The 26210-nt window shown below is 35.7% G+C and overlaps 2 protein-coding genes across 5 annotated transcripts in view; one reads left to right on the top strand and one right to left on the bottom strand.

Moving 5' to 3' along the window:
• Positions 1-26210, bottom strand: part of LOC120776049 (cAMP-specific 3',5'-cyclic phosphodiesterase) — a 202336-nt gene that overhangs the window by 93306 nt on the left and 82820 nt on the right. For 3 of the 4 annotated variants that reach the window (XM_040106499.1, XM_040106501.1, XM_040106502.1), the window contains exon 2: positions 20359-21829. The exons of the other annotated variant lie outside the window; for it this stretch is intronic. In XM_040106499.1, the coding sequence (XP_039962433.1) occupies positions 20359-21653 (1295 nt within the window). In that variant the 5' untranslated portion in view covers positions 21654-21829. The remainder of the gene's footprint in view (positions 1-20358; positions 21830-26210) is intronic. 4 annotated transcript variants of the gene reach the window in all.
• On the top strand, positions 14923-16424 carry LOC120776050 (katanin p60 ATPase-containing subunit A-like 2). The gene has a single exon (XM_040106507.1). The coding sequence runs from the start codon at positions 15000-15002 to the stop codon at positions 16422-16424; it is 1425 nt and encodes a 474-aa protein (XP_039962441.1). The 5' UTR covers positions 14923-14999.

The raw sequence follows: 26210 nt of genomic DNA, 5'->3' as shown, positions 1-26210 counted from the left end.
ATTATTTGAATAATCAAAATTTTTTCCTTTTAAGGGATTGATTTTAACTGTTCACTTTATATAGCAGTTATAGCCTTTAGTGATCCGAAAAATGAGCATCTTCTTGGTGAAAAAAGAACCTGTGCCAAATTTCAGACCGATGTATATAAAACTGAGAGACTAGTCTGCATAGATGAAAATACAGATAAACATGGCTAAATCGACTCAGTTCGTCATACTGGTCATTTATATATATTCTTTATGTGGTCGACAACGTTTTCTATTATCATATCTCGTCAGATAATATTAAACCGTCTGGTATATTTCTGTCAGAGCTTCCTAAGAATTGTTCAGTTCCCTGGAACTGAACTAAAACTTATACGATCATCGAGAGCCATAATATGATTATACAAATAAGAGAATAAATCATCAGAGAGATTAATCCATATAGCTAGGATGAAACTTCTTCTGGATGGCATACATATGCAAAACAGCTCATTAAAAGGTTATGAGTACTGAAATTTTTTGAGGCGAATGTAAACTAGGTTGTAGCCCTTATAGTAAGCAAGGGCTGCTTTACAAAAAAAGCAGCAGAGAGATCGCATTCAAAGCGAAAGAGCAATGTGAGAGCCAATTTCAAAGTGAGAATTGCAATCTGAAACTTTTATCGTAAAGTTTAACATATTTGATGGTATGCATGCTCAGTACGTTTTGATATACAAGCACCATTTGTGTTGTTTACAGTAACTTAAAATATTCTTCTAGACTAAAAAATGTATTTTTAAAATTTTCGAGGTAGATGAACTTATCAGCAGTACAAAGATGAACTTAATTCAACTTTTGATGATGAAGTTCCATCAATGACCAGTGTTTATCGATTATTGTATGGTGAATTAAAGCGAGGTAATAGAATACTCCAAGAAAAATTTTGGGAAGCTCTTCCAAAAAGAGTTGTTGTTTCGAAATTATTCATGCTGTGCGCCAACCATTATTGGAAGATTGTCATGCGACCAATCTTGAGATTGAGACAACTATGTGCATTCATGGTTATAGCATACACTCAATATTGCATGAACATTTGACGCATCACCAAGCCAAAAAACTGTAAACGCATAATTCTTGTTTGAGTTCAGTCTATAGTCAAAGTATGAGCGGATCGTCATAAAGTATATATGCAGTTTCCTCACGTAAACTTCTCGGGTAATGAACGAGGGAAAAATAATTTCAACAACACTTTCAAAAGCTACAAGTGGTCTGGATTTCTGCGTAGAAACAACTTATCTAACCATCCGACAGTTCTGACAGAGTAAGCCTACAAATGTTTAGAACACTCACTGATTTTTTGCAATCACTGACTTCTTTAGAACTTCTTTCACAGGCAGAAAAAGTATGTCTGGAAGTTATTTTACGCTCATTTCCAACGCATATGCCACAAACCCTTGTCTGCCATAAGTATAGCAAACTCAATAAATGAGTAATTAGCAGTCTTGTAGTTGAGTATCACATGTAAGTTTGTACATGTGTTCAGTAGAAATTTAATTATATGACAATATTGACTAAGTGCCACTCTTTAACTAAACACATGTTGTTAACCGTTTGACTATTATTAATTTATTACGAACATTGAACTCTCAACTCTTGTTGTGGCGAACTAATGTCTGAGTAGAAAAACGGTCTGCTGGCGCCCACTTACTTAATAGCATTTACACATATATGCGTATATATGTATATGTACATACTTGTGTGTAGAAGTGTAAATTGATTTGAAATGTATACAAATACATATATAAAGCATATATAGCACACTTGCGTGCAACGAAAGCGATTGGAAAAGTGCGCGTTAAATGGCGCTGCAAATGTCGCCAGCTAACAATAATATCTAAATGGGCTCCAATATCTATAAAATAGACACATAAATATACACATACATGTACATATCCTTATGTGTTGTCTGCCCTATGATTTCAATTACAATTATCAGTTAACAGGCGAGTGTAAAAATACAGGGCAATAATTTCCAATCAGCAAGTGAACTTAGGATCATACTATACCCTTTTACTCTAAACAATTTAAATAGAAATGCATATATGGCTTTAAATCTAGTATCAAGATTAAAAAAAAAGATTGCATGCAACGTCTTGATTTTGAGAGATAAGGCGTGGTTGTGAACCGATTTCACCTATGCAAGGGCAGTTAATATTATATACCGAATTTCATTGAAATCGGTCTAGTAGTTCCTGAGATATGGTTTTTGGTCCATAAGGCGAGCGCCCATTTTATCTTATAGAAAAGGACGTGCGCAAAATTTCGGATCGATAACTCAAAAGCTAAGTCAGGCAGCGATACGAAAATGGTCAAATCGTTAAAACGCATATCCAGGCTACTTGCCCTGCAATTGGAACGTCTCTAGACCATATAACACAACATTAAAAACCAGAAGATTGTTTTAGTCTACAATATGAACTAAACAATGCAGGTATCGGAAACAAACCCTGAAAATATAATAACGATATTGTACAATATCTTTTCAGACTACCATTTACTGGATATGAGGACGCCGGTGCTTATGGTTAACATCTTACCGAAAGTAACGGTAAATGTGTGAGATATACTCGTATAAATGAAATTCACCTTATTTCTCTGGTGATAGTATGTCGTGATTTTCTTAGCCCATATGTGCCTAATATGTATAAGGATTTATACCGTATGTATCGATTAATATGTAAGATTTGTTGGCGAATGTATAATCTTGAGTGCATTATAAGACTTGAAATTGGTTCACGAAATAGCCCAACGTGGAATGATTTTCATTGCTCTAGTGGAATATATGACTGCTATGATTGCTAAGTTTTAAGGGGTTACATGTGTTTACGGGTTTAAAAAAAAATAGAATTTTTACACAATATTTTCCTAAATTTTCAAGTTGATTCCAGTAATAGTTTCGGAGATACGGCCTTGAGAACTTGTGCGCTCGAGGCTGGCTAGGCAAAGTGCGCCGTCTTTAAACGCGTTTTTCTCGAAATGGTGTTTTTGATTGGCAAGATTTCTCGAGAACTACTATACTCAACCGATCTTCATAAAATTTTACACATGTCTTCAAGATACAACTCTTAAAGTTTTGAACAAAAGTTTTCTTCGACTAAAGATATTTGACAAAAAAATGTCGCGAAATTTAAATTTTTTGGTAAAAATGTCTATCAAAAATCCTTTTTTAATTTTTTTTCCTTTATCCAAGTTCTAAATTCACTTAAGATGGTCCTGTAAGGAGTTATCCTGCCAACTCTGGCGCATCTTTTTTCCGAGTGGCCACCGGAAATGGCGTCGTAATGGCTAAGCTTAAAATAATTTAAAACATTTCAGAATTTCTTTGTTAATAGTGTATGTTTGTAACAATAAAAAAGTCTAATAAAATGTTTCATTTTTATATGAGAAAAAAATTGTTGAATAAAAGCTGTTTCTTTACTCGAGAAAACCCATGTAACCCCTTAAGTTATTGCGTTGAAAAATATTCTTCAATCAACATAACCAACAGAGTGATTTCGGACTTTCAAACTTTAGTTTAAGCCCCCCATGGCACGATTTGCTAACCTCTGGTTGGCGATTTTTCATATACTCTATATATTAAATGTTAAATGACTGAAAGTTAGGTGATTCGATTTGTGTACAGGATGTCCCAAAATTAAGGGCTTATATACAGTTAGAATTTTCAAAAAACCGATTTTTTTATTTCATTTTCGTTCGTTCGTTCTGGTAAACATTTTCGAAGTTTTGGTGCTTTCAAAGTCGGTGACCAACATGACTAGAAAATGGATAAACTGATTAGTTTCAAATTTTATCACGATTTTCTTTAATCCTTGTCCTTTCTAGAAATTTTTCTAAGATTTTTTTCTCACCGATAAATATTTTGTTATAAATAATTTAAGGGCGAAAATCGATTTTTTTAGAAACCACTATTTTGTCAAAAAATTTTATTTTGCTTATTCCTTTGATTTGCTTTTCTTGACTTGACATTACTTTAACGTAATCACATTGCCTTTTTAATTCCAAAATATCCAGTTCAGAGCTATAGTGGTTAAAGAAGAACGTCTTTTTTGAGAGGAGCTTCCTCTCCAAATAAATACGTTTACTAATGCTAAGTTTTAAAATAGGGCTTAAAGATACCATAATATGGGTACAAATTTTTGAATCAATAAATTTAAAAGTTTTCTCTGAAAAAATCTGGAAAATTCGTATTTTTTGGCCTTCTAACTGTATATAACGCCTTTACGTAATATAGCAAATATATGGCCACCAAGCTTTCATTATTGTTGAAATATTGTTCAATAATAGGGACACGTTTTTCTATTGTCTAATGCTCGTTAACTGTCAGCTAAGGATTTGCTTTTTTTGTTTAGGGTTCGCCAACAATTTATTACCAATTTAGTTCCAATATTTCTTTAATTTTAGGACACTCTTTGTATATCTAATTTGTTCACACGCGTTTTTTCTAAAAATAATCTATAAATATCACATTTTAAGTAAAATTTTTAATCCGCATTTGGTCTGAAAATACCTAGTTGCACGCCTAGATGCATTTGTATGGAAGCTTTTTGACCAGATTAATATTCTAGATTATTTCTTGCACAAATTAAAAGGAATAAAGTATATTTCCTGCTTCAAATACCAAATACCATATTTTCGAGAAAGTCCAAGTGGCAGAATAATCTCGCGTTGTGTGACTTACCTATAAAGAAATAATAGAAAAAATATGTATTTAGTAAGAAATATTTGAAAAAATATATGCATATGTACATATACAAAATCAAGAAAATATATTCATATTTAGAGCAAATAATTGTTGATGAGTTAATATGTGAAAACTAGTTAGAATAATTATGCATTTTTATACACTTGCAACATGTTGTAACAGAGAGTATTATATACTCTCTTCATCCAACGGTTGTTTGTACAACCTTAAATAATGGATATATGTCATTATAAATAAATGAATTCTCAGGTTGACGAGATGAGTAAAATTCTGAGTGACTGTCCGTTTACCTTGGTTTATGGTTATTCTGTGCGGTCTGAAATTTAATATTTATTCGATTAATTTCAAAGTCGTGTGCATAATTTCTTTGAAAGCGCTGGAGCGATCTATTAGAAATGTATACGCTCTCTCTTCTGGTTAGAATTAAGAATCATAAATTGTTATCAGCAACTATAAAGCTCCTTGACCTGACGAGTGAGCTTCTAAAGCAATTTCAATTTGAAGGGAGTGTTTTAGCCTATGTACAGATCTATGTCGACAGCCACAGTTTCGATATTTAGGCATGTCATATCGAAAATACTTAACAAAGAAAAAAACAACAACAATAAATTTAAAATCCGTTATTTGCGTTACGATTTTAAGTAGCATTAAACAAATGCATTCCAAAATTTTACACTTTGATGTGCGTGTAACACTCCTGCCGAAATTCGGTTCAACAAACTTGATGAAATACATTTTTGGCAATTCGGCAAAGGCACAGTGCAGGCAAAGGTTCACCGAAACACGAATTCATTCTTCTTTTCAACTTCAAACATATTTTCACACTTACATAAAGTGCAAACACGAACACAAATACAAACATATGAATGTGTGTAGAAGTACTTCTCGCAAGTGAAATGAACTTGCAGCGGCTAGAAAAACGGCTAACGCGTGCCAAAAGGCAATCTCGTAAATTTTTTCACGCTCTACGCAAAAAGAGAAAAAAGTGGATCAAAGCCATAACCCATTGAAATGAGGTGAGGAGTGAAATGAAAAAAAAGCAACGAAACAAGAAAAGTTCAAATAAAAATAACGGAGCCGTTTTGACACAGCACTTTTCAGACACTTTTGGCATTTCATAAATGTTAATATTGCATTCATGCTTATATATTTGTATTTACACGCGCGTAAATGCACACACACATGCACGCTACTAGCTCGGAGTATGTGTGACGTTGCATGCTGGTTGGGGCAGTTGAGTGCCGCCCGGGCGTATGAGTAATGTTTACAAATATTTTTTGCTTTTTTGCAGTTCGCTGTTTCTTTACTACACTCATGCTCACATGCATATACTTTTTTCAACAACATATTTTTTGCTATGCCTTACATGCACACACGTACACACATATATATGCATTGCGCGATCGGACTTTCAATGGACGCTTTTTTATTGGCGCGTTGGTTTGTTTAGTCAGTTGTTTTTCTGTTTTATTTATATTTTTCTTTTTTTGTTGTTGTTGCGCCTGGGTTGTTGGCCTATGCGGTCGGTTGGCCGTTTCCTTGGTTGTCCGTTTTTGTGTTTTTGTGCACATTGTTATTGCACTCTAACTGTCACAAGGACACGGCGAGTGCTCGCTGATGGGCCGTTGCCAGCCAATTGTTAGTTTGTTGTTGTTATTGGTTTTTTTTTCATTTCTTGTTTTGCAAACGTATTGTTTTCCACTGACGCTGGTCGCCACAGAGTCGGCTGAACTCATCAGTAGTGTTGGAATTTGATTTTGCTTGAGCCAAAAATATGCCACAATATTTGTTGCTACTTTTAAATCATCACTGGATTTGTGCTGCAGCATTTTTATACTCTTGCAACATGTTGCTACAGAGTATAATAGTTTTGTTCTCCTAACGGTTGTATGAATAAATTACCAGGGTGACGAGAAAAGATGAAATCCGGTTGACTGTCAGGTTGTACGTCCGTCCGTCCGTCCGTCCGTGTAAGCTATAGTTTGAGTAAAAATTAAGAAATTTTGATGAGACGTGGTACATACTTATGTTCCTTGGCAAAAAAGTAAGGCGGAGTTTATAGATGGACGTAATCGGACCGCTGCCACGCCGACCAAACTGCATTAACAGTAAAATTGTGAAAATGTGGTCACGGCCAGGGTTCGTTCAGTGTGTGAGTTATATATACGAGTATAATATATACATATGTATATATTATATTATATATATATTGCTTGGATACCGATCTTCTGTTTGACGTTTGATTCTTGCAAGTTACAAGAGTATAAAATGCTCGGTTGCATCCGAACTTAGCCCTTCCTTTTTTGTTTGTAAATATTTTTCATATTTTATTTGTTATTGTAATATTTCATAGTTACATGCCGCGCTTACATAAATGAGTATGCATAGCGTTGTTGTGCATGTGGACTTCTTTTGATTTGAAAGAATTTCGTTTGATCTCTGCATTATATATGTACACACATTATACATATACATGCATATATGCATGTATATGTGAAGGTAGCGCAAGGTTTCAAAATTTAATAAAAAAATTAAAATTAAAATTTGAATTATATTAGTTATCAGTAATTAAACTTAATTATTTTTTCCTTAATTAGTTAATTTTTGTTTTCTTAAAAAATATAATTTTTGAATTTTAAAAAAAATTAAAATTAAAATCGAAGACTCAAAAATTTTTGTTAAAAATATTAAAATAATTAAAATAAAAAAAAAATTAAAATTATATTAATTTAACGCTACTTAAAATTTATGCTTTTTAATTTATTTAATTTTATTTTTTAAAAACATTTTCTTTGAATTTTGAATATTAATTTTAATTATTTATATATAAAAAATTATTATTTAAATAAACCAAAATAATAAAAATTAAAATTTTATTAATATTACAGTATTATTTAAAATAATTTTTTTAAATTTATTTAATTATGTTCTTTTAACATAATTATTTTTTATTCAATAAATGTTAAATTTAAACTAAAAAAACATATTTTGAACTTTTAAAATTATTTTGGATTTCAGATAAGTGATTCGTTTTTTTTAATTGAATAATCACTGTATTCTCGTCGCCTTATGAGTGTGCTATATTTCCGTCTGCGTTTCAATTTCATTTCTATAATGCATTGCTCATGCCAAAGTGGTTCATAAATGTCATAACCGCCGGTTTATTATCGTGCGGCCTTAGCCAACGCCCAATTCATTAGCTGCACAGTCCCCAGAGTGCCAAGTTATGTCTAATTAGCCGGCAATTTGCGCATTTCGGCTCAATGCTAAATACCGTTAAAGGGTTCAATTTGTTGGCGTTTTGCCTGATTTTGGGGCATTGCGCTGAGCCAAAGTCTTCGTAGCGGAGGCATAGCTGGGCGTGGGCCAATGAAACACTTCATTTATTAGGAATTATTGATTAGTCAAATGTAAAATATTTAGTTGCAACTTGTGTATATGTTTACAAATACTATAATGCGAAGTAGTTCATGCAATACAATTCGTACCCAATAGTACTAATTGGCGGGAATATTGTGCAGCAGTACTCGGGTGCTTGAGGACACGCAGTTTGTGAAAAATGCTTCTGGGTCAAACCACGTCAAGTGATCCATGAAATTTTCGACAAAACCTCCAATTTTGAAAATTAGCAGTTCATTAGGAAGGGGACCAGATGCATACCCCGTGATATAAATATTTCATCAAAATTCATTTTTTTGTTAAAGTTATTGAGGGTTGAAATTTAGAGCATGATAAAAATGTAAAATTATTTTCTCATAAACTACTAGAAATAAATCGATGAAATTTTGTGAAGCCAAAGAAAACTGTTCGTGCTATATTATAAATATTTTTTGATGGTCTTTTTTTTAAATAATAATATTTCACATAATTTTTTGTTAAACAATTAAAATTTTTCAGGTGTTCTTCATGCTAAAGAAACTGAAAAGTATGTGACATAACGCGGAAAATATTCTCCTTTAATAATCTGGAAAAAAAATGTTTGTTCATTCATACCATTCCAAAGATATTGAATTTTTTGTCCCCCTACTGCTCTTATGGCGCATTCTTTACATTGACCAGCGATTTTAAATAACAATTCAAAAAGTATAAAAAGTGTTTTACAAAAAATTTCAAATGATCCTAAGTGTCTTAATGTGTTTATCTCTGGGAGTGTTAATTCAATCCTCAAATAATTCTAAATGTGACTTTATGGGTCATCGTGTATTCCAAAAAAATAAAATCTCAGCATTATAAAAGATATCGGACTAGTCCAGAACTATCCAAATTTGTGCAACTTTTGGACTATCAAATACTCAGTATTACAACAATACCAAATGTACAAGGATGTAATATTCTGCACACGAAAAGGCAAACGCACCATAGCAACCGCTGGCAGATCAGTGTATCTGCAAAAGCCACACTACTTACCACTACTAAGCGGACAAGCGCCCAACGGATGGTCACAGGAAAGCGATTGCAAATAATTATTGTTGTTAATTATTATTGCGGGTTTAGTTAGTATTCTTGTTAGAGAATAAATGCAAAATTAATGGTCGACAGTTGGTTGAGGGGGATTATGAAAAATGCATGATTGATGATTGGTGTTGGCTACCAATTTCCGCTAGCTTTGGTAGCTACAACGTCGTTGTTTTTATTGCTGGTGGTTGGCGTGACTGTTCCTGTCATTTTCGCAAATTGTGTTTGCTGTCTTATTTACGGAACTGTAAAGCGAATTTAGATCTTTTGTGTATGCGTTACAAAACAGCTGTGAAACAGTTCAGATCCCTGGAGTGAAATAACAAAGATTTCTGCAAAGTCAGAATTAGAATTTCGTTTTTTAGATCACAGAGTTCCTTAAATGTCCGTCCCAAGCCGAGGACTTCTTGAAAACAGTAGGCTCCTTTTGAGAGCTCTAAGCTGACCTTGTCCCTTAGGATAGCTTTAGCAAATTTTTCTGAGACATTTTTAGATTACACGAAAGGAAGCAATATTCATAGAGCTTCATAGAATCGACTTTGTTTAAGTCAAAATTTAATCATAACACCGATTAAAAGAAACAAGGCATTAAAATTTACCGTTATAAATTTATACTATCCCTTGGCTTAATTGAAAAATAGCTAGGAGCAATAAGAAAGAGATTACAGTGAGAAAGAGAGAGGTACAGTAAAAGAGTGAGAGCGACACAGTAGCGAAGAGTGAGAACCACGGTAAGAGAGAGACATAGCGATATAGATATTGAAAGAGCTATAGAGAGTTAGAGAAAGAAAACAAGAAAAAACGTTAACTTCGGTTGCACCGAAGCTAAATACCCTTCACAGGTGCATATCTGTTAGTAACTATGTGTTCAGTTTGTATGGAAGCTATATGCCATAGTCAACCGATCTGATCAATTTCTTCGGAGATTACATTGTTGCCTTAAAAAATAATCTGTACCAAATTTCGTGGATATATCTTGTCAAATGTGAAAGTTTTCCATACAAGAACTTGATTCCGATCGATCAGTTTGTATGGCAACTATATGCTATAGTTACCCGATCTGGTCAAAACAGTCTCGTATCAAAGACCCTCCTTTTGTTAAGGATTATGATTTAGTAAAGTAAAGGCTGATATCACCGCCGTCCAAGAAGTGCGATGGATGGAACAAGGACTGAGACGAGTAGGTCCTTGCGGCATTTACTACAGTGGCCATATAAAGGAGCGCAAATTTGGTGTGAGATTCGTGGTGGGAGAGAGACCCCGTCGTCGACATTCACCCTGGTAGACTAGTCAACATATCGCTAATTTGCGCCCACGCCCCGACGGAAGAGAAGGACGATATTAGCAAAGATGGTTTTTATGAGCGCCTGGAGTGCACTTATGAGAGCTGCTCCCTCCACGATGTCAAAATCTTTCTTGGCGACATTAAGGTCAGGGTGGGCAAATAATAGTATCTTTGACACAACGGTTTCCGTGATGAAACGTCCTCAAATGGGTTGAGGCTGATCGACTTCGCCGGGGCCTGAAATATAGTTTTCTGTGGTACTAGATAGGAAAATTCATCAAGTTACATGGCTGAAAAACTGGCTGGGTTTTATAGAACATACATATGTATATGATCAGCTGGCATACAAACTGAACGATCGGAATTAAGTGCTTCTATGGAAAACTTTTTCATTTGAGAGATATCTTCTTCAAATTTGGCATGTGTTTTTCTTCAAAACAATGGTGCAATCTCCAAGGAAGTTGTTCAGTTCGAGCCTTTATGGCATACGTCGTGAAAAACCACACAATGTGTAGCATCTAAACAAACTGAACGATCAGAATCAAGTTCGTTTAAGGAATCCTTTGTAATAGTGAAAGTGTTATAGCTTCGGTGCCAACGAAGTTGATGTTTTTTCGTGTTTTTATATTTTTTTTTATCGAAATTACTGCTTTATAAGTTTTCACTCAAAATTCTAATAAAAAATTCAATTCAATAATGTTAAAGGCTTTTCATTTTTAATAACTTCACAATCTCAATTAAATGGAAAATTGCATAATAATTTTTTATTAACGATTTTATATGAGCGCATAACATTTACTACATGTGTACATACATATGTATGTATATATGCATTTCTATTTTTTTCTTCTGTTTTTTAATAAACACTCTTTGTGACCTTCCTATTTATGGGCAATTAAAATTAATGAATGCAAATTCGTTACATCCAACAGCAACAAAAACAGTTTATTAAACCAAAAACACAAAATAAAATAAAAAACATGCAAAACAAGCACAGCAATGCAAAGAAACTATGAGAAAAAATAATGAAAACTTTGAACGAAATAAATGCGAATGAAATTTGCATAGAATTAAAATTGATGAGCAGCAGCTGGGCAAAGCGCGTACGTCAAATATTATTGAGGCTGTTGATTGAGCTATTTATGTAATTAGTTTTCATGTATAAGCATTTTTTTCAAATTCATTATTAATAATATGCCCATGTATACAATATTTTTTGCAATTTTCAATTTTAAGCAGTGCAACCTAATGCTTTTATTTAATTAAAATGCAGCGAAACTAATAAAAGCCACAAAAAGCGCATGTGTTAGCAAACTAGTTCACCTTTTTATGGGCAATTTTTCATAATTTCAAAATGCTTTTATGAGTTGTTGTTGCTGTTGTTATTGTTTTTATTTTTGTTGTCGTTGTAGTTATTTATTGGCAAGTGAAAAGAGAGTGGAAAGTATTAAACGCATCCTTCACGTGCCATAAAACATCAATAGCGAGTCAATAATGCGGTTTCATGCCACAAACTGATTTATACGCAGCAGTAGTAGTGCTAACCGTTATGCACGTTACTAAGTATATATAGTATGTGCTACCGGAAAGAGATGCGCCTAAGTCTAACATGCAGTGAAATGGAGTAATTGCAAACTGTTTTCGAAATGGTATGAAACTAATGGGCAACTGGTCAGGTGACTAAGATTTTTCAATGCAAACACTTGGAATTTTTTATATGGTAAGTGCTTGCCAGATGTCAGATTTCGGTTTGACAAATAGTAGTTTTGACTAGTACAGCTTTATTATGAAGACCATATTAGATTTGCGAATATAAAAGTAAGAAATAATAAATAAATGGAGAAATAACATTAAAAATAATAAAATTTATTTTCGTTCCGCAAAATCGAATTTTAAAATTTTCAGACCTACAGTAAACATAATTACTAAAATACATTTTATGTTGCTCATAACTGACTCCTCTCTCCCTCTCTAGCATTTTTTGGACTAGCCTGTTTTCAGTAAAATTGAAATTGATCAAAATTTTGATGTGGTAACCGCAAATTTTTGGACTATATTTTCTTCAGTAAAATTTAAATTATTGAAATTTTAGCTCTGGCAACGCCGCACTTTCCAATAAATAATTGAATAATAATTTGTATGATTTGTGTTTTATAAATATTAATTGTAATCGAAGGTTGGTTTATTTCCAACTACGAAATTTTCTAGTCTCAATAGTAAATTTTCCGATATTTCTAGTTGCAAATTATTAGCTTTTGGTATTTCCAGTAAATAAATAAATAAAAAAATATTTTTACAAAACGTTTAAATAATACACGATTAGTCCATTTCGAACTTGAAAACTTTTAATTTTCTTATTTAATTGATTATTTCATTACCCGCTTTTTAGTTCGAAAGTTCTAGCCTAAAGCAAAAATTTTCTAAAATTCGAAATTATTGTCTTTTCAGCTTAGTTTACTGTTTATTGCCCACTTCGATGGAATATTTTGATCAGGCAACCGTAGAATTTCCAAAAAAAACATTAATAAACAATTCTATAAAATATTTAAATTACACACGACTAGTCCGTACGAACTAGTTTATTTTCATTTCGAAAATTTCTGGTTGAAATCTCTTAACTTTTCTGTTTAATTGAAATACCTGCTTTTCAGTTCGAAAATTCTAGTCTGAAGCATAAACTTTCGAAAATTCGACATTGTTGCTTCTTCAGTTTACTTTACTATTTCATTACCCACTCGAATCGAATAATTTGGAATTTAATTTGTTGAAAATTTTTTCAGATTTTCCAATGAATAAATAAATGTTTTTTTTTAATGTTTAAATAATACCCGACTAGTCCATTTCAGACTAGTTGACTTTTTTCGAAAATTTCTAGTTGAAAATTTCAAACTTTTCTGTTTAATTGACTATTTTATAACTCACTTTTCAGTTCGAAAATTGTAGTCTGAATCATAAAATTTCGAAAATTCGAAATTGTTATTTGTTTAATTTACTTTGCTGTTTCAGTGTTCACTCGGACGGGAAAATTAAAAATTTAATTTCTTGAAAATTTTGTTCAGGCAACAAAACTAGTCCATTTCGAACTAGTTTATTTTCATTCCGAGAATTTATAGTTGAAAACTATTAACTTTTCTGCTTAATTGACTATTTCATTATCAACTTTTCAGTTCGAAATTTGTAGTCTGAAGCAAACATTTTCGAAAACTCGAAATTGTTATCTCTTCAGTTTACTTTGCTGGTTTTTGCCCAATTGGATGAAAAATGTTAAAGTTAATTTTTTGGAAACTTTGATCAGGCAATCTCAAATTTTCCTATAAATATATAAAAATATATTTGTAAATTGTTAAAAAATGACACAAAACTAGTCCATTTCGAACTAGTTTATTCTAGTCACAAATAGAAATTTGGAAAATTTCTAGTTGGAAATTAATATATTTTCTATTCAACTGGCTCTTTTATTACTCGCTTCCTACAAAGGGTAGCTGGGAGCCTTTTCATTCCTTACTAAAAGTGGAGCTTCAATATGGAATAGTTCATTCGAAGCCAACCATTTAATGTAACCAGAGGTGTGTTTTATGCAAGTTTATTTTTTTTAAATAAGCAACATCAAAAAACTTCTATATTGGACAAGAATCTGGATATATCCCATGCACTGAAAATAGCCAGAAATTACTTTTGAAGAAATAAACCGCTAAAAGTAGGCTACTATACACTAGTGATTCTTCTCATCCGATCAACTTTTCATTGGTGTTTTTTTGCATGGCGGGTCCCAATCTCCTCGCACAACCCTGGGGAGAGATGTTTCGCCTTCTCATTTTATCTCGCCTTCAAACGCATGTGTTTTGGCTACCTAGAGGATACTTGGTCTAAGACCGGAAATTGTGAGCTGCATATGCAAAAGAATAGTTTCTGGCCACCCCCAAGTGAATGACGCTCAGAGAACTTTCCTTGCTTGTGTGAACTTCAACTCATACCTCCATTCTCATTAGTCATTGCTGGAGTTATAAAATGAAGTTCTTAACTCTAGCAAGCTTGAGGCTCTTGAGAGCCACTTCGAAAATAAATTTAAGAGATAACAGTAATAATGCCTCAAAATATAACACAGAAACGACAGCGAATAAACTATAAAAATTATGCTGGCATTCGAAGAACGTTCAACCTTTCAACACCAGAGCTTTGATAGCTCTCTTATGAATACAGTTCCACAACTCTCGGTTGGAGCACTTTGTTTACTTCCGTTACCTGCGTAATGCCGGCATCGTTTCCAACATAACTTGTTTTATTATGTTGCCATGCACAACTAACGGTTTTATAACAAGTCCCCATAACAGTACTGTTGTCAGTGTACTGTTATGGGGACAAACAACATAGTCGAAATATACAGAATTTTTCACGCTGCCAGTTCGAAAACGAAACTAAATTTGAAGCAAAAACTCAAAAACGTCAAATACTCAATTTAATAAAAAAAAGTGTTAAAAATTTTTCGTAAACAATTTCAAAATTGTAGTATATTTGGAAATTGTTTTCGTAAGTATGTTACGGGAAGATGATATACGCAATGCAGCAGCGCGACGTCGAAACTTGCTGTTTCTCACACAACGATTTCTTGCCGACAATGGCTTCTATCAAGCGGCTGAGGCGTTAAAGAACGAGGCACGACTGCCAGCCGAAGAATATGAGCTTTGCGACAACATCGATTTGGATAGCATTTACTTGGAATACGCCAGCTATTATCAACTAAAATTCGGAAAGTATCCGAAGATTGTGCGCAAGTTAAAGCCCACCGTGAAGTTGGAGGTGAATGCGAAAAGTAAATCGAAGACGAAGAACACGCTGACACACACGACCAGTGCAACGCAGGCTGAGCTACCGCCAGCTGAGCCATTATCGAATCCAGGTGATTTAGAGCTGACCGTTAAGAAAGTGGAGAGTTTGAGTTCTATTGGGAGCGCTAGCACCATAGTGGCGAGCAGCAGCACTGGCAATATAGGTGGTGAAGAGAATCGCGCATCAGCGCTAGTACGTTTGCAAGAGATCGAACACCCGGCTGGTGCTGGTGCCGCAGCTGATGGACTGTTAAATCAGCAGGATTGGCAGAATCTGGCGGAGCTCGTAAAGACAACAATAATGCGTGATGAACTCAAGCTCAGCTGGACGGATATGTGTGGAAATGCGAGCGCCGTGGAAATTGTTAAAGAGGCTGTGCTCACACCACTCAAGTATCCGCAGCTCTTTGCGAACGGTTTGCGTCCGTGGAAGTCGGTGCTGCTGCATGGCCCACCCGGCAGCGGCAAGACATTGCTTGCGAAAATTCTCTACGCTGAAACGCGCAATCAAGTGACTTTCTTCAATGTGACCAGCAGTGTGGTGGTGTCCAAGTGGCGCGGCGAGTCCGAAAAAATAATGCGTATACTCTTTCACATGGCACAAAAGCACGCGCCCTCGATTATTTTCTTCGACGAAATCGAGGGTCTAACATCACGTCGTGACCGTCCGAGCGATCATGAGTCATCGAAACGTTTCAAGAATGAACTGTTGCAGCTGTTGGATGGCATGGAACAGCATATGAGTAGTGTATTTGTGCTGGCAAGCAGCAATCTGCCGTGGGATATTGATGATGCTTTTCTGCGACGTTTCGAAAAGAAACTTTTGGTACAACTACCCAACGCTATAGAACGCGCTTTACTCATCGGCAAGCAGCTGCCTATAATGCTGGCAGTGACGAAAGAGCAAATAGAATTATTGGTGCGCATCTCAGAGCATTTCACCGGCGATGAAATACGTTTGGCCTGCAAAGAGATCGCCATGCAAATGATTAGACGTGCAACGCGTGTTTCTAGATCGGATGAAAAGACGCAGGAGGCGGTGTCACTGCAGCAAGCTTTCGAGCAAATCAAGCCGTTGAGCCTGAAGTTGATGAAACGTCATCTGCAGTGGCAAGAGGGGCATGGCTCGTAAGCAAAAGCTGGTGCAGGAGTGGAGTTTTGTAAGACTTTAATAGATTTCTCTACAATATTTATTTTGTATAATTATTGCAATAAAAAAATGTAATTCTATATATTTCTATTTCCCAAATTGAAATGTTGAAATTGTTGATAAATGTGTTGCATGAGATCCAGGGATAAAAGTAAGGAACCCTTTCAAATTGACTCTTAGTGGTAAATATGCAATTTCGGGAAACACTGGGAATAGTCCTGAGTAATAATAATGATTTTATTTACTAGAAGTTATAACAGCCGGGTGGCACCGCTGCCGAAAATGGAAGACATCCGTCTGCAACCACGGATATAGTAAAATGCCTAGGGCTCATCCTAGATAGTAAGCTTTCATGGGCGCCGAATATCGAAGAGAGAGCAAAAAAGGCATTGATTGCCTTATACTGCTATTGTGGAGCCATTAACAAACGGTGGGGTCTCTTAACGAAAGTGGTCCTCTGGCTCTTCGACACTAGAGTCAAGCCCATTATGTTCTATGGAGTCGTCATGTAATAGAGGGTTCTAGGAAAGATCAGACTTGCAAAGAAACTCGAGAGCATTCAACGGGTGGCGCTTATCAGCATGTGTGGTGCACTAAGATCCACTCCAAAAATGGCACTGAATGTCATCTTGTACATAGTGTCCGTAGATATTGTCGGAAGGTGTATGACTGCGAAAGTTGCTATCAGACTCAGGTTTTGGGTTCCTAAAAGAACACTTGTCTGAATACTAATCATGGAGTCATCAAACCGAATTCTGCTGGATCGTTTTCTGCTCATATACCGGCGAGGGAGTTGTGGATGGGAAGAAGCCGTTGTAGGAGAGGGAAATTGAGCTTCTTTACAGATGGGTGAAAGCTTGGTGGGAAGGTTGGTGCAGGGGTTTACTGTTAGGAGCTCTCTATCAACTACTGCTATGAACTTTTTGACTCTTGCAGTATTTTCCAATCCGAGGGTGCAGCCATTAAGGTAGCAGTAGATTCACAGGTCCGGATCATGGGAGGCTAACCTCGCTATCAATAACATCGGGTGTCTTTGTGATAAGACTGGTATGGGTGCCAGGCCATAGCGGAATCGCAGAAAATTGTAAAGCTGATGAGCTAACAGGGAAAGGCACAATAGAGCTGCTATCAATAGTATGGGAGCGGGTCGGTGCTCCCGTATCTTCTTGAATGGATAGATGGGCTGTCGCGAAAGCTTTTTGGCCTAAGACCGATCGCAAGAGATCCAGTGCTCTCTTTGTCCTAAGTTAGGCTAGCCTCTTTCTAGTTGTGGTGCTGTTAACAAGACATTGACTTATTGTCGTCCATGCTGTAAAGCTGTGAATCTTAGCAGACGACATCTGCAGAAGCTGTATGGAAAAATATGAGGTGGAAGCAACTCAACACTTTCTATTTGGCTGTCCCGCATTTGAGAGGCCAAGCCTTAAAGATTTAGAAGCACATACTTTCAGACATCCCACCGAACTGGCGGGAATGGAAATTAAACGCCTGTGCAAATTTGTATTGGTTACTAAGCGTTTCGCTAGTTTATAAGTTCGTGCACAGAGCTTCTTCTTTTCTATGGCTTTACAAAGGACTACATATAACAGGCCACGTGCGATCTCTCTAGATCAGCCATCTAACATAACCTAACCTTTAATAAATAGACATTGATTTGACATTACTTTAGAATAAAAAAAAAATATCCATTTATCTAACTGTTATAAAACTCTATATAAACAAATATACACAGAGGACCCGCTACCTGTTCTCCCGCTGCGTAAATCTCATACTGAAAAATTTATAAAGTTCAGGACTTCAGTATGGCGCGAAACCGGCGCCAGCAGGTCAAGCGGAAATTTTTATAAACACAATATATATACTGAAATATTACTATGTGTAAATGCATATAAAGTTACACGAATTGGAAGCAAGAGCAAAGTCAATAAATGCTGCTAATTTAAAGTTTGCGCCAAGCTACCATTCATTTTCCCTGCTTATACGCTCCCCCCTTTCCTCGATCTGCCGTGTGAGCCGCTGCTATTTCATTTTGCGTCGCCTGTATGAAAGTTGGCATATTTCATAACTTTTATGCATAAATTGTATTTTATGCTGATACAAACACATATACACACCACGCTGGCATGCATATACTCACAGCTGTGTAAATTGCACGCATGTGTGTGAGTGCGAAGAACTTTTTTAAATGTATGTAAATTTCAGTTTGCGAAAATGTTGCGCCTAAATTGTTTTCAATTCAATTCACATGAGCACATCACGCACACATCAGCACACACTCGGGTGTGAGTTCAGGCATATATATTCTCACATTTGAGAAGTTATACTGCAAGTGTGTGCTGTAGTATCATCAAAGCGTTAATAAAGTGTGTGTGTGTGTGCTGCCGAATTGCAATCAATGTGCCACAAACATCGTTAGATGCCCATTTGTGCCGCACATGAATGACTTTGTAAATGCTGCGGATACTTAAGGTAATGTCTTTTTGAACAGAACTTTTCAAATTTCATTCCGTGCGCCATGCAACGCAGTATCGAACTGTAAATTCGCTTGAATGCGAATGCGTGAAAGTGAGAAGTTTCAAAGAAAATAAATTATGCTCATAGAGACAATTACTTTCGTGTTGATTACAGGGCATAACGGTGCTTGTGGTAATCGTGATTGCCGCTTTGAGTGATTGTGCGATTTGGAAATTTTGGAGACCTTGCGGGATATGACACTAATTTTGTGGTGATTGCAAGCGACTCAAAACAATGTTTGTAGACAGTTAGTCCTGAAAATGGAAAGTTTTATGTGTTTTTGAACGAGAGCATGCGTTATGTACTTTAATGTTTATTGCTCTCTGCTTTATTAGCATGTAGCCTAATTTCAGGCGCAATCTTACAATTTCATTCCTTTGGAAAGGTGCTGTACTTTTCAACCGGTTAAGTATTTATATTGTCTATATAGCATACATAATATAAAGACTGTTTCTGGTAAACGTTTGCTGACTCTTTCTAGCTATGTTGTTTGGTATGAACATTATTCAAGCCGAATTACGGTTACTTAATAAAATCCTTTACGAAAACCTTAATTTTGATATTGACCGATCAGTTTCTATGGTAGCTGAATGCTATAGTGGTTTAATCTGAACAAACCGTGCTGATTTTCGTCAAAATATTTTGTCAAATAGACAGTTTTCTATGTGAGTACTTGGTTTTGGATCGTTCGGTTTATGTGGCAGCTATATCGTATGGTGGTATGATCTAAGCAATTTATTCAAAGATTGTTGCATTGATCAGTCAGGTTATACAACATCGGTTGCAATATCGTATGGTGGTGCGAGCTAAGCAATTTGTTCAGAAATTGTAACATTGATCGGTTAGGTTGTATGGGATCTCTTGCTGTAGTGATCTCATGTCGATAGTTTGGACAAATAAGCAGCTCCTTGGGAAGAAAAGGACTATTGCACAATTTAAGATCGACTTGACGAAACCTGATAAAATTTCCGACGACGACGTTTCCCTATCATCCTATGAGAGCGGCGTTTCCTACAGCTCCATGTTAGTTAAGGTAGTAGCAAATTTAGTTCGGAATTTAATTTTAAAAGTGCTCCTTAAAAAGTAATGATCGAACATCCCTCAGATGACTTGACAGAAGTTGTTTTTTGGTCTATATTCTAGAGTAATAGAGGTTTGTCGCAAGGGCCTGGAACAGATGAGCTACCTTAAAAGCCAACTCTCTGATCATAGATGCAGCAGCGACCTCATTCAATCGAATAGTTACAATTGCGGTATAGTTTAACCGCTTCAGAGTGAAGAAAGCTAGGACGAATAATATAAGAGACTCTTCACTCACTTAATAATAACCTGAAATATCCCACGGTACTCAGTTCTATAATATATGTACATTGAAAATTAATAATAATAAAATGAGTACTACCTGCCAGTGGTGCGTCGTCGTGCGCCGGCGATCGTCATGCGTGATATATAACGGCGTATACGTCCGCTGGAACGCCGTTGACCCGACGCTGATCGTACACTATACTCGGTGGCGGTCGAACTACGTCTATCGATCGGTATGACATCGGAGCACATCGATGACGATAAAATCGAAGCGGTGGAACGTCGTTTACCGCCCGTGAAAGTACCACCACCACTAGACGAAGTTGTGGTAGCTGACGAATCGGAACGTGAGAAGAGCGATGAACGTTTACTACGCGTACCCGACGGGCATACAGCATCTTGTATGTTGCTGTAGAACTCCTCCGTTTCACGATCATATGAATCTGGATCGTGATCATCATCGTCGCCCGCCTCTTCGCCATCCTCATCGTGTGCGTCGGTTACAGCGCCTTCGTCGTCCGTACCCACCAGCGTATCGGTGGCAAGCGTGGCGGCGCGCCGCGGTGGAAAACGACGACTGCCTGCCAAACTGCGTGCGCTGCTGGTAGCTGCGGGTAATTGACCGTTTGTGCCGCTGACAGCGTACGCATGCGCCGCATCAATGACGGCGCCACTAGCGTTTATGTCAGTCGTTGGGTCCAACTGCGATCTGGCGCTGTTATACAACTCACTGCTGGCAGTTTCATAATCGGTGGACGTGCGTGTACGACCGCTGCTGAGCGAGAGATAGTGTGAGGCCGAGCTATGGCTATGGCTATCCGGTGAGGTGGGACGCGAGTTGGCGCTCAGTGTTTGCTGATGCTGCAACAGATGTCGCTGTTGCTGCTGCTGATGGTGGTGATGATGGTGCGGTTTGTGGTGGGAGCTGCGTCGTGTCTGCGGTGTTTCGTGCTCATTGTCATCACTCTCGCCGCCACCGACGCTGCCGCTGAAAGTTACTTCGTGGTATTTGAGTGATTTCGAAGATTTGCGGCGCGTCTGCAATACGGACGAGCGTCGCGGTGTCTCCTCCAGCTCATCGGCGGATGCTATCGTTTTGACTGCATCGTAAGTGCCGTTACTGCTAGTGGTGGCGTCCGCGTGTTGTATGCTCGGCACGGCGCTGCCGTTTGAGAGTGGCGTTGTGGGCGGCGGTTTTTCACGGTATTCGCCTGATGTTGTTGGCACTATTGTAATTGTTGTTGGGTGGGATTCTGTGGTAGTGGTGTTTGTTGACGCAGGGGGTAACGCCTGGTTCGGTGTGGCTGGTGGGAGTTGTAGTGGACGTGGTCGTCGTCTCCGCCAGGGGAACGCACGTATAAATGCAAAAAAGATGAATAGTGTGGCAATCATAGCCGCTGGAGCATTTTGTTATCACTAATCACTACCGGGAGTATATTATTCGTTTCGGTTTGTTCGTTTTTTCGTAGGTTTAACTATGAGCACTGATTTATATGTATTTTTTGTGATAAAGATTTTGTATGTGATTTAAGTTAATTTGGTTGTACTAGAGTTTTTGATTCAGTTCACTAATTGAAGAAATGCATATTTTTATATTTTTTTATATATATTTGGTTTCTTCAGTTTGCATTTGAAGCATTTTATGAAGAAGAGCAAGCCACGCGAAAATAATTTCTTCATTGACTATTGAAAATTTTGTTGTTTTTGTTTCCCAAAAATTGTTGGAAAAAAAATTGATAACACATTCGAAATATTTTGATAGCCTAGGCTTATACTGGTCAGTTTATTTATGTAGTGCCCCAGAAAATATTAGATCAACTAAAAATATTTGTATTACTTTTGTAATAGCTGGCTGTAATAATCTGTATTTCGCGTTGTTTAAGCGCGACTGGTTTGCATTATACATTGTGACAAAAAAGTAAAAGAAAATTATAATTCAAATTCTTCGGTAAACGATATTTCAAAACAATGTATTTTGCTAAGTTGGTAGGATTGTCCTTAATTACTTTGCCAAATATGAGCGCGATCTGTCAATACGTTTGTTTACAGCAGCTACTCTTTACAATGGATAAAAATATCGAACAAAGAATTTGTCTCAAAATTTCTATTTATAATCAAATTTCGTGTGTAGAAAGATTCCGAATATCAGAAAAGGTTTACGGAGTTTCAGTTTTATCAAAAACACAAGTTAATGAGTGGTACAAAGCCTTCAAAGACGGTCGAGAGATCGTTGAAGTCATGCCTGCTTCGGCACGACCTTTGACCTCTTCAACTGATGAAGAACATAAGGCAGTGCGTCATCGCATTAATCCATCGAATTTAAAGCCAAAAACACAATGAAGACCATCGATCAAACACCGTATTCACCAGATTTGTACGGTGGACCCCCTTTTCATCCCAAAAATTGCTTATGAAAAGTGCTTCGAGAACTGCAAAAATCGTTGGCGTAAGTGTATTACATCTGGCAAAGATTACTATGAAGGCGATAGAACAAATATTGATAACTAATTAAATATTTTGCTTCTTATTTTATACAAAAATAAGCTTCCGTTACACAGTTATGTTTAAATACGTGTCAAAAATGAACACAAGCAAAGAAAAAACACGCCAGACTTCTCATTTTTTCTGTGATAAATGCGAAAATTCAGCTAAGTGACTGAAAATGGCAACAGTGTTTATGGTTCTGATACCATGGCGGTCAATTATGCGCAATTTCGGTTACATCGATTCCATTTCGGTAATTTTGATGTGAAAGGAGTACCACACTCTAGGGGATTAATTGTCGAATACATCGACTGAATTGTGGAAATCGTCGAGTCCGACTCTCAGTTAATCAATTATTATTTGCAAATTAAGGAAAATATTTTAGTTTCATTAATTACTTTCTTAAATAAATTCTTCTCCATCTTAGAAAGGCAAATTTTACTACATATTAAGTTAAAAGGTCTTTGGCAGCTGTCAAGTATTAATTATGCACTTGACACAAATTGCTAAATTGTGGGAATAAAAACAAATCATAACTCTGTTTGTACAGAGTCGAAGGAGGAGCTAAACAAGATCACAAAAAGTGTTTAGAAGATTGGAAAAAACTCTGTCAGAGGTGCAATATATTTGGAGGTGATTACTTTGAGGATGACATACTGAAATTCACGAATAATTAAACACTTTCATAAGAAATACAAACTTAACGATACTTTTAAAATAAAATTCGTTCATTATAAATCGATTCGAAGAGAAATGAGCAATAATTTTTGACAAAATAGTATTACTAGCTGATACTTTTTAGTATTTTCCTTTAAAAAGTATTAAGAGATATATTTATTTATGTTATAGCATTGACAAACGGCAGCGTTAAACAAGATTAATTGCATTTTTCGGGATTAATTCAGGAGTTACCACAGCTAACTCCGTTGCTGAATCCAAAAATAACTCTCAAAATTTTAGGGAGTTTGTGAAATTTTCGTTGGCAACATTGTTAAAAATGGCCAATTTTCACCTATTGTGAATGAAATACAAGCAACACTGACAGCTGTTTATCAAATTCTCAATATAATATCAATAAAACTTCTATGTTATGATGCAGTTTTAAAAATAATGTGTTGATATGTTTTTGTAATAAAAAATGGTTTGGTAAAAATTGGTCTGCTAACAACCGTAATGTTTATCTTCTATCAATTTTCATTGAAAATATTATAAAAAGGACAATGAGCTGTTTATGAGAGTTTCAAACTCGCATAGCTGCCGTCTGTCACCTACAAATTTGGATCTGATTAAGTGCGCAGTTAATCCGGATTAACGCTGCCGTCTGTCAAGGCTATTACTATATATTATGTTTCATTTTATGAACTGAAAAAATGTCATTGAAAACTAAATTTTTACATTTTATTAATGAATTATAGGAAATATTAATAGATTCATAAATAATATTCGTAAAACATAGACAGTCATCTATATCTATGCATTTTATACTATTAAAAATTTCTTCGAAAACTACTGATAACTATAAAAATTAATATTTCTGCAGAAGTTGATATTGAACAAAAAATTTCTTACTCAAAAATATGTAATATACACAAACACATATATATACATATGCTATGCATAGCCGTATTTATTTATTCTCCAGCTCTAGTGCGAAAAAAATAAATTCCCCAGCTGCCGCCCACATTACATTAATCCATCGTCACTTGCCACCTTCAAGTTGGACGGGGCGTATGCGTGACGTGATGGTACATAAGCGTACTTATACACGTATACACAAGAGAAATTGAACGACATATTTACATGTGAAGGCTAATTTCAAGCTAATGCGCTCAACTAGTTTATTTGCTAATTAAAATACCAACTAATTTACAAGTCACTAAATAGGTAAACAAAAAACTGATATAGACATACACGCATAAAAACGTAAATGTGTGTGAATGTGTAGGCAAAATAAAAAATAATACAAGAAACCAAATTAATATAAACATATGTGCGTTGGTAGACAAATGCGTACGCAGAACCATATATGTATGAGTGTGTGTGTGTGACTGTCGAGACGAATGTAAATATTTTCATGCCTAAAGTTGTAAATATGTATTATGTATATGCTGCTAATTAATTAAATTGTAGTCGCCAGTGATTGTGGGTGATAGTTTTGTTTATCTACATACATATTTTGTGTATATATATTTGTTTTTATGCACACAGGTGTTCTTGAGCATTACTACAATAAGTGAATGAAGGAGAATAGAAGAAGAAAACACAATTTTTTCACATTAGTACCTTGAGGATTTGCTATTTACTAAACACTACTGCAGCTCATGGAGTGTGTACAAATATGTTTGCATATGTATACATATATATACATACATATGTATATGTATACGCATATATTTTACGTATATACTATATATTAGGGTACGTCAAAAAGAGCGAGTGTTTTTTTCCTCTTTGTACTCTGATGAATTGGTTGACAGACACCTCTAAGAAAGTCTCTCCAAGTAAGAACTTTTATTTGTAACAGGAAGGTTTACCGGTCATAAAAACTAAATTCCCCGGTGGACATTCCTGTTACAATTAAGAGCTCATACTAGGAGATCCACTCTTAGGGATGTCTAGAGAGCAATTTTTTAAATCAGAGTATTAAAAAAAATGTTTTTTTGAGCCGCCCTAATATATAATTAAAAAAGATCTGACATATAGTATTTTTTTTTCCTTCTGCTCACACCACTCTCCACTCTCTTTACTGTAGCGCTACAATTTCCCATTCAAATTCATTAACTCGCTGCTCTTTTCCAATGTTGATTACTTAATTATGCGTTGTTATTGCGTATAATGTGAAAATAACTAATGTAAATAGATAACTAACAAAATCTGGTTAATGCTTGGCTAAAACAACAAAAACATGCAACAGCAGCTATTAAGTTGAGCTTTCATGGCAATTAATTTGAATGCAAAATGCACAAAAAATAATGAGTTTATTAAACTCTGCATACACACACACATCTGCACATATACCGATACAACATTTTGTACGTATGTGTGTTTAAATCTCACGCTAACGGCTTTAAATTCATTAATTAAATGTTGAGGAGGATTGCGAATGCCCCTCTCTTGCGCCCAGCAGTGTCTATGTCGCGTTGCTGTTGCCGGACAAATTTTCTGTTTACATTTGTAATTTAATTTGAACGAAAATTATAACTTTCGCTTTAATCCAGCGCTGGTTTGTTTGCTTTCGCTTGTCAAAAGCTTGCAGCGGAAAGCGATGAGATTCATTGTAAAATTTAGATAAACTAAAAATTTCTTTTTTTACTGTTATCTAGTTATATGTATGACATTTGTTTAATTCGTTTAATTTTCCGTTTTGAAAAAGAAGTATTAAAGAGATATCCTAAGCAACAAGAATTACTATTTCAGTAGCAGATTGAACGCAGTGAAGAGAAATCATAAAAAAGTGAAAAGGAA

The sequence above is a fragment of the Bactrocera tryoni genome, chromosome 4 (assembly GCF_016617805.1).
Source record: "Bactrocera tryoni isolate S06 chromosome 4, CSIRO_BtryS06_freeze2, whole genome shotgun sequence".
Classification (NCBI taxonomy): Eukaryota; Metazoa; Arthropoda; class Insecta; order Diptera; family Tephritidae; genus Bactrocera; species Bactrocera tryoni.
Note: the sequence above shows the minus strand (reverse complement) of the source record. Positions and strands in the feature narration are given on the sequence as shown.